General features: G+C 37.3%; 1 protein-coding gene across 1 annotated transcript; it reads right to left on the reverse strand.

Moving 5' to 3' along the window:
• Nucleotides 1-6,084: 6,084 nt before the first annotated feature.
• LOC125082795 (60S ribosomal protein L39) lies at nt 6,085-6,498 on the reverse strand. The gene has a single exon (XM_047698648.1). The coding sequence runs from the start codon at nt 6,440-6,442 to the stop codon at nt 6,287-6,289; it is 156 nt and encodes a 51-aa protein (XP_047554604.1). The 5' UTR covers nt 6,443-6,498; the 3' UTR covers nt 6,085-6,286.
• Nucleotides 6,499-10,021: the final 3,523 nt, after the last annotated feature.

Below are 10,021 nucleotides of genomic sequence, written 5' to 3' on the forward strand. Positions count from 1 at the left end.
TTACTTTATCGTCCACACTGTCTTGGCAGAATGTTCTGTGGTGAGAGTTCAAACCCCTCACTCTCAATCCCTAAGTGAATGTAGATAACCTAGATTTGTTAGTAAACCTCTGGGAATTGTTGAGAAGTTTGAAAGGAAATTCGTGTTTGTTACTGTGAATTATCATTTGGATTTTTCCAATATTTTCTTATTGGGCTTTTGTGGAGTTATAAATGTGAGTTATAAATGCAAGGAAAAGCCCTAGAGTAGCATTCATAAAAAGAGGAGCTCTTTCTCTTTCTGTCTGCATAATTTTGAGGCCCTATCTGCCCCTCTGTGAGCCTTATATAGCATCTCAGATAAATTATTTTCTGTTTCTAATAAGGACCTGTGCTATGGGGGACAGATGCAACTAAATGGCAAGATTGCAGCATAGTGAGTCAGGATCTAAGCTTGCCGTTTCCTCTGGGGTTTTGGGCAAGACTTTCATCCTTTCTGAATATCAAGATTTTGTTTGTTTGTTTCAATTGCATAAGGAGGGGATCTTTGTAATCATTTCTAGAATACTTGGTGTTCTTATATTTTAACTCTAATGTGAGCATCTGTGCTGAGTAGAGGAATGGTGCCCCAGAGATATCTGTCTTAATCCCTGGAATCTGCAACTATGTACTTTTTAGGGCAAAAGTAACTTTACAGATGTATTGAAGACTTTGAGATGGGGATATTATCTGTGTTTATCCAAACCAACTCAGTCTAATCACATAGGTCCTTAAAATCAGAGCACCTTTCCCAGCTGAGTCAGAGTGAGAAGGTGTGCTTATGGAAGAAAGACACAAAGGACATGGATTCTCTCCTAGAGGCTCCAGAAAAGAATACCACTCTGCTGACATCTTGGTTTTTGCCCAGCGAAACCTGGGTTAGACTTCCCATCTACAGATCTGTAAAATAATAAATTTATGTTTTATGCCACCTATTTTCCCATAATTTGAAAAGGCAGCTATAGAAAATGAACTCAGCATATGTATCTCTCATGTTATTAGCATCTATTTAGCTCCAGTATGTACTAGGTGCTGTAGAGGACCTGGTGAAGGTTCAGACGTGCCCAAGGATCTTTAGTTAGGCAGAAGATATGCATATTATGCAAAACTGTGACTCAAGGGTAGGGGGAAATCCAAGTGTGAAAAGATAACAAATGAAAGCTCCTTGGAAATTCAGAGAAAGGGGAAGAGATCCCTGCCTGGGGGAGGGCAGAAGAAGCGGTGATTAGAAAAACTTCCACTGAAGTCATACTTTTAGGACTCAACCTTTAAGAATATGTAGAATTTGAACATGCAAAGATGGGACTACATTTGAAGTCACAGGAATAGCACATGCAAAGATTCTGAGGCCAAAAATCACGGTCTGGGTGTAAGAAATGGTGAATAAGTACCATTTGGCTTAGTTTGAGCATGAGAAATTGAATGTTAAGCGGCCATTTTACATTATAATGACTATGAGGCAGAATGAGAAATGTTTCCTATTATGCAATGTAAAAAAGCCAAATGTAAAATTGTATCTGAGCTGCAACTTCAGCTTTGTAAATTATGTCTGCACATGAGCAAAGGCTGGAAGGAAATACCAACCACACCAACATTTATTAATAGGTGATATTAGGGTAAAAATGTTCCAGTTAATTCTTCTTCTTTTTTAATTATTATTATGTGAGCAATACTTAGAAATGCATGCAAGTAGTTTGTGGAGGGTTATATTTTGAAAATGTAGGGGTTTGTGATGCACATACATAGCTTAAAATAGAAATAACTTCCACATTAAACTTGGTGGTCATTGAGCCATCTTTAATTTCTAGGAACTCTGCAAAACAAAGACAGTCAACAACTCTCTTTTCCTTTCTCATAATTATTAGCATTTGAAAGGAGGCGTAAAGTATATGTGCAAGGTGTTCCTACCCACAGCAAAAGACTTATCTAAGAGGCAACCATCTGATAGGAAGGACTGATTTTGCAGCAGGACATTGTGATGACAAAGCTTGGCTATCTGCAGAATAAGTAAAATATGGGTTATTATTTAAATTAAAGGGATGAAATGCAAAGATTAAATAACATTTCATAGAAGCCAACTTGTACTCAAGGGACTCACTTATTAGGCAGTCTTGTGATAGAAAGTAAAATATATCCATCTCTCTGAAAAGCAATTTATTGCCCACCTCACTGTCTTGCCAACCTCAGCATTCTCTCAAGGTAGCTGGAAGCAGAATTAGTTGCAATAATATCCATAGGTGTATCCACCTCTATCTTATTGCCAAGATGAACTAGATCTGTTTGCCTCAAAAAAGGAGATGTTGTTAGTTGGCATGATTTATTATAAAGCTACGTACTCATTTGGTGTTTTTACTAAATTAGCTTTTCTAATCATCAAAATGTGTGTGTGTGTGTGTTTGTGTATTAATATCTACTGTAATGTGTTTGACTTCACAGATGTCACAAACATTAATTAGAGTGCCTTACTTGACTAAAACATTAAATCCTATGTCAGAATGAGAAAGATACATCAAAATCATTTATCAAGGGGCGCCTGGGTGGCCCAGTGGGTTGGGCTGCTGCCTTCGGCTCAGGTCATGATCCCAGGTCCTGGGTTCGAGCCCCGCATTGGGCTTTCTGCTCAGCGGGGAGCCTGCTTCCTCCTCTCTCTCTCTGCCTGCCTCTCTGCCTACTTGTGATTTCTCTCTGTCAAATAAATAAATAATTAAAATCTTTTAAAAAAAATCATTTATCAAAGCACCTTATTTTATGGACTGGGAAACTGGGGACCAGAAAGGGCAATGTTTTCATGAAATTTCATAGGAAAAGTTAGTGGTAATGTAAGACTAGCAATAAGTCTTCCAATTCCTTGTTTCATATGATTTCTAAGTAACATACCACATTCCCTTTGGAAACATAAGATTGGGTTAAAGTAAAACAATTATAAGCATGTTCTAGAATGTTCAAATGGGAAACTAAGTTTGACTTTGAGGGGGGGAGAAATTAGGTTTACCCCCCTTTTAGGTGGGTGGTAATTAGCATCTTGCCAGATGGTGGAAACAGGGGGCACTGTTGGAGAGCGATATTTGGCTGGTGGCATCTTTATTTTTCTTATGGTGCTTAGAACAAAGCATAGCACGTGGCAGTTACTCACTTATGTTTACTGAAATGATGGAGTCAATTAACAGTTAATACTGAAATCATCTATTGCCTTTATAAGGACACTGAGCCTGGCCAAAGGCTCTGATGGGCTATGACACCATGGCAGGTCCTTATCCTTCCAGAAATTGATATCTAGTTGGAAGAATAGAATTTATAAATCAGCAACAGATACTACTGAGAAGAATTAACTTAATTGCAAGCTTATCTGGGATAGTTACTAAGAAAAGGGATCAGAGACAAGAATGATGGTAATGACCAAGAGTCATGATTTCAAAGAAAATGGGAGAGCTGAGCTGGATTTTAAAGACAGGAAGGCCTGGGGGGTTGAATAAAAGAAGATAATGAATCTCTTGGAGTTTTTTATACCATTTACTTCTGGGGTTCTTTTTACATTATTGCCTGTTCTCTTGTTTCCTTTTGGGCCCCTTAAATGTTGGTGTTAATAGGATCTCATTTCTAGAGGTTCTGTAAATTCCCTTATTTCTTTAGTTTGAGTTAGGTTAACTGTCATTTGTAACAGAACAACTGCTAACTCATCCACTGAGTTTGTCTTTCTCTCTCTCTCTCTTTTCCTTTTTTTTGTAACTTTAAACATGGTTTTCCACTGTTAAGATTTTACAATTACCTAAAAGGTGATCCCCAAATCTATTTCTTGAGTCTGTACTTTATTCCTAGACATTTGGCTATGTCTAGAGACATTTTTGGTGATCAGGAGAGGGGGATGCTATGGCATCTAGTGGGTTGAGGACGGAGATGCTTCTAAGCTTCCCTCAAGGCACAGGATAACCCCTTATCTACCACTTCCAACACAGAATGAGGCAGTCCAAGCCATCACTAGTGCTGAGCTAGGAAAACACTGTCGTAGAGCCTTTGACTCTACAGCTACACCATAATACACCTTGGAGATCATCAACTCACCCATTATGTTCTATAGTTGAGAAGCTGGAAACTTGAGAGACCTGAAGTAGCTAAGCTGAAGTCACATGGGAAACTTATGCCAGGGCCAGAACAAAATCCCACATCATGAAATTCCCATTTCAGTACTGCTTTACTTGTAGAAAAAGACCCGGAACCTGGCCATGGTGTGTTGGAGTGGCCTCATACTGGTTTGTGAGAGTCAATTTTTAAATATTTAGAAAGTGTTCCCCTCATCAATCACAATGACTCCCTGTGCAAGCATCAAATACTGGTACTATCAGGAAAATGTAGTAAAAATTTAAAATTGAATTATTATAAATGAGTTTTCTTTTTCTATCGGTTTTGTCTATTATAGGTTCAATTTTGAGTCTGCATTCTTCTCTGAAACAACTGTTAAGTTGGGTTGAAACAATTCCTCGTTTTTACTAGTTTGTTTTTTCCTTCATCAGTTGTGCTTTCCCCAGTAAATAAAACATTCCTGTACCATTAATTTTTATATAATTAATCTGTTTCTAAAAATGGCCAATTTTTTCTTGATTTGATCTCTGTGGTATTTTGGCAATGCAGCATGAGTTTGATGATGTCACATCTGTGAGATTTCATGAAGTGGCAATCAGTGTAGGAAGTGAAGAATGTACTTTTTTATGCTGTTTTATCTAAATAGACATATGCTCCTATTCTTTTATGCCATAAATAATTTGCTGGCATCTGTGACATTCAGATATTACCCTAAAGCCTTTTTTTTGTGAAGTATAACAAAGCCAAAGGAATAAGCCAACTATATGTTCCCTCTTTCTGGTCAAATATAAATTTTCTGCTTAAAAGACAAATTTTCCATTATCAAAAGATGAATGAAATGGCATTGGATTTTATTTTGTTCCTTCTTTTTTAAAAGTAGGAAATAATGTAACAATATGCAATGGGCCATTTTCCTTGTTTATGAATTTGATACTCACAAAAGTTAAAATGAATTAATTTAACTAAAACTTTCTGTTTCTTCTTAATTTCCTTTGCCGTGTAGCCCATGACAGAACCATACTTATGGCATCCTAGAAGGCCAGAGCTGAGTCACCTTTTAGGTGTTATAATTGAATTTCTTGATTAAGTATTTGGAAAAACTGAGACTCAAAGCTAGCAAAGGACTTGACCAAAATAGTACAGGAAGGGTCATGCTGCTCTTCCCACTCTGTCCCTGGACTCTTCGGACTTATGGTATTGGCTTTTTTGATTACAACAACATAAAACTAAAAAGCATTCTCATCCACCTTGCATACCCCATATGCCTTACTTTTTTTTTTTTTTAACCTGTTTATACTGGAGAGCCACCTGTCTCATCTTTTCTTTTCAGCAAACTTCATGTGAAAATTTGATCACACTCCTCTCTGCTTAGATTTAAATGACTTAAGATATAAGTGACTGGTAACAGATAAAAGAATACACCTTCTAGGAAGCATTTGGATTTTCACAGGTATTTGAGAGACCTTTAGATTTTATCTAATAAACTTTTTATTTTAGAAGGGTTTTAGATTTACAGAAACATTGTGAAGATAATAGAGAGTTCTCATACCTCTACACACACTCCCTCCTATTGTCAATCCCTTCCATTGGTATAGTGCATTTATCAAAATTAATGAATCAATACCACTATGGTATTACAAACTGAAGTCTATTCTTTATTCCTATTTGCTTAGTTTTTACCTAATTCTCCTTTTTTTTTCTGTTCCAAAATTCCATCCTGGATAATATGCTACACTTCTGTGGTATGTCTTCTTAGATTCTTATTGGTTAAGATAGTTTCTCAAACTCTGTTTTTGAGGACTGTTATAGTTTTGAGGATTAGTAGTCAGGTACTTTCTAAAACATCTCTTAATTGCTATTTGTCATGTTGTTTTTCTCAAGATTAGACTGAAGTCATGGGTTTTGGGAGGAAGAACGCAGAGGTAAAGTGCCATCCTCATCACATCATAAGGATATATATTCTTTTTTTTTTTTTTTTTTTTTTTTTTACAGCTCAAACGCCTCACATTTATTACCAAACCAACCGACTGGTGCAGAGCTATAGTAACAGAAAAATCTTTCGCTGATAAGTGGTATCTATTGGCCAGGCAGAAAGGTGTTTACAGGGTGATGGAATAGAACACATGATCTTCAAGTAGCTTAATTAAATACGTGGTGCCCATTAGGTGAGACATCGCGTGATGTGGGACGCCTTAGAGACCCAGCTTGGTTCTCCTCCAGTGCCTCCTCTTGGAGTTGTACCTGATTTTATTACCAGTTTTCATCCGAATCCACTGGGGAATGGGACGATTCTGCTTTTGTTTCTTGGCCAGGAATCGCTTGATTCTGAAAGTCTTGTGAGAAGACATGGTCAATTAACAGCGAGCGGCACACAACAGGATGGCGGCGAAAAGGAGAAAGAAAGGAGGATATATATTCTTCATTTGACATCACCATTGACATTAAACTTGAGCACTTGCTAAATTAGTTTTTATCAGGTTCCTCCACTATATTGTTACCCTTTGTTTCCATACAGTACCCTTTGCAAGGAAATCACTATGTGCAATCCACATTTAAGTAACAGGCACATGCCTCATCTCCCTTAGGATAGAGTATCAGCGTAAGTCTGCACACAGGTTTCTTCATTCACTCATTCATTATTCATTTATTGTGTCATGTAGACTCATGGGGTATAATTGAACTTCATTCGTTTTGTTGTTCAGAGTGTCCCGGAATTGGCCACTGGGAGTTCTTTCAGTCGGCTTCTCGGTGCACTTGACACTCTCCCATTATTGTGTATTTTGAGCATTTCCTTATTTTCTGGCAAAAGCAGTTGCTCCAAGTTCATCTTATGTATCTCCCTTCCCAGTCCTAGAATCAATGATTTCTTGAAGGAGCCCTGGTATCTTTGATTGGAAAATGGCATTTAAAACCTTTTAAATTTGTCATTTAAATAACATTTAAGACCATTTAAATTATTTAAAACTTGATATTTATTTACTCATTTATTTATTTATTTTTAAGTAGATTCTGTGCCCGACATGAGGCTTGAACTCATGACCCTAAGATCAAGAGTCACATGCTCTGTTCACTGAGCCAGCCAGACACCCATAAGACTTGATATTTAAAACCAAGGTCTGTGCACTAATTGTGCTTATTGCTATGAGGCTATCATTGATTCTAGGCTCTCTCACCTGACAAAGCAAAGAAATATGTATGTGTGTGCTAACCAATGTACATCTTTATAAATATCACTGTGTGTAACTAGCTGTGTCTATATAAAGCTAAACATGAGTTCATAGCATTGTCTCCAACTCTATTCTACTGTCAGTGGATCATTCTAGCCTCCTACTCCTGATTATAACTTCCCACTATAAGACACTTGGCTCTCACCATCCATTATCCATATATTTAATCGTTAAATTGCAGTATATATGTGTGTGGTTTCAGAACTGCTAATTCGACCCATGTAAGAAATGACTTTGGGAATAGAGTACAGTGTTTATGGACAGTTCCTTCTGACTTACTCTTACAGAGCACACTCATTTCAAGTTACTCAGGTCAGCACCTTTCCTCTAGCCCCTTCAGTGAGGTTATTTCATAAATTTGAAGCACAGTTAGATTTTAGTCAGAGTCTGCACTCTGTCTTGGGATTCTTCAACCTCATAAATGCTTTTCTTGAAATTTCACACATTGATTCACACATTCTAAATTTCCTTGGGTTTTGACAAATGCATAATACCATGTATCCACCATTACAGTATCCTACAGAATATTTTCATTACCTTAAAAAATTGCTTCTGCTTTACCTACTCAATCTTCTTCATCCTGTCACTCTACAAAACCTTGTCAACCACTGATCTTTTACAAACATCTTCTGGTTTTACTTTTTTTTTTTTTTTTTCCCAGAATGTCATGTAGTTAGACTCATACAAAATGTAGACTTTTCAGACTGACTTCTTCCACTTAGAAATAGACATTTAAAATTCATCTGTGTTTTTGCATGGCTTGATAGGTCATTTCTTTTTTTTTTTTTTTTTTTTTTAATCACTGTGTAGTATTCCATTGTATGGATGTACCACAGTTTGTTTATTCTTTTGCCTTTTGAAGGACATCTTAGGTGCTTCCAGCTCTTGGCAATTATGAATAATGCTGTTATAAACATTTGTGTGCAGGTCTTTGTATGAGCATAAGTTTTTAAATCAGTTGGGTAAATGCTTCAGTGTGAAGTTGCTGAATAATATCGTAAGACTATATTTAGCTCTGTAGGAAACTGCCAAACTGTCTTACAAAGTGGCTGTACCCTTTTGCATTCCTCATCAGCAATGAATGAGACTTCCCTTTACTTTGCCAGCAATTGGTGTTGTCATTTTTTAGGTGTTAGCTATTTTAATAGGATTGTAGTTGTATCTCTTAGTTGTTTTGATTTGCATTTCCCTGAGGATGAATTATTTATGCAGCTCTTTATATGTATAATTTCCATGTGTATATCCTCTTTGGTGAGGTGTCTGCTGAAGCTTTTGCCCAGTTTTTTAATTGGGTTGTTTGTTATTGTTGAGTTTTAAGAGTTCTGTCCATGTTTTGGATAACAGCCCTTTATCAAATGTGTCTCTTACAAATATTTTCTCCCCGTCAGTGACAGTTTTCTCATTATCTTGACATTGTCTTTCACAGAGCAGGAGATTTTGTTTAAATGAAGTTCTGGTTTATCAACTGTTTTTTTCATGGATCATGCCGTCGGGTGCTCTATCTAAAAACTCATTGCCATAACCAAGGTCAAATAACTGTTTCCTCCATTATCTTCTAGAAGTTCTGTAGTTTTTCATTTTTACTAAGTCTGTGATCCATTTTGTGCTAATTTTTGTGAAGGGTGTAATATCTAGATTCATTTTTTTACATGTGATTGTCCAGTTGTTCTGGCACCTTTGTCAAAGAGAGTCTGTGCTTCATTGGATTGCCTTTGGTGTCTCCGTCAAAGATCAGTCAACTGTATTTATGGGGGTCTATTTATGGGCTCTCTATTCTCTTCCAATGATCTCATTTTCTATTCTTTTGCCAGTACTACACTGTCTTGATTATGGTAGCTTTATAGTAAGTCTTAAAATCCAGGATGGGGCGCCTGGGTGGCTCAGTGGGTTAAGCCTCTGTCTTTAGCTCAGGTCATGATCTCAGGGTCCTGGGATCAAGCCCCACATCAGGCTCTCTGCTCAGCGGGGAGCCTGCTTCTCCCTCTCTCTCTGCCTGCCTCTTGCCTACTTGTTATCTCTTTCTCTGTCAAATAAATAAATAGAGTCTTTAAAAAAAAATCCAGGAGTGTCAGTCTTCCAGCTTTGTTCTCTAATATTGTGCTAGTCTCTCCCGGGTCTTTTGCTTCTTCAGAGTCAGTTTATTGATATCTAGAAAATAACTTGCTGGGATTTTGATTGCAACTGTATTCATTCTATAGATCAAGTTAGGAGTGTTCTGTTTTGTTTTTATTCTTTCCTTTTGTTATGTCTTGCAAGCTTTCTGGTGAAAGCTAAGTATGTTATATTTGACAATAGGAAGTACAGTAGAGAACTCCATTAATCTGTGAGGATTAGTTCACAGATTAGTATGAGGATTTATTTAAAACTGGCCAGGAGTTGAGCTGTGTTTAATGTTTGTTTTTGTTGTAGGTACCAGAGGTTTCAAATGCCTCATGTGTCCTGTGTCTGTCTCTCCTCCTTACTTTGTGGTTTCCCCGTGCACTCCTCTAAAGGGAGAGCTTCTGTTTCATAGGTTTTTCTGCTGTGACCACTATTATTATACAGAGCCCTGTTGGTGTGGCAGTAAGGTATGGTGGTGGGGGAGTGTCCTATAATGATCCAATTTAGATACATTTTTTTAGTTGGCCCATGCACTTGGTTATGACCTCTATAGGTGATTTTTCAGTTGGGCTTTTCTTTTCCTCCAACTTCAACTCCCTT

The sequence above is a fragment of the Lutra lutra genome, chromosome 1 (genome assembly GCF_902655055.1).
Source record: "Lutra lutra chromosome 1, mLutLut1.2, whole genome shotgun sequence".
Taxonomy (NCBI): Eukaryota; Metazoa; Chordata; class Mammalia; order Carnivora; family Mustelidae; genus Lutra; species Lutra lutra.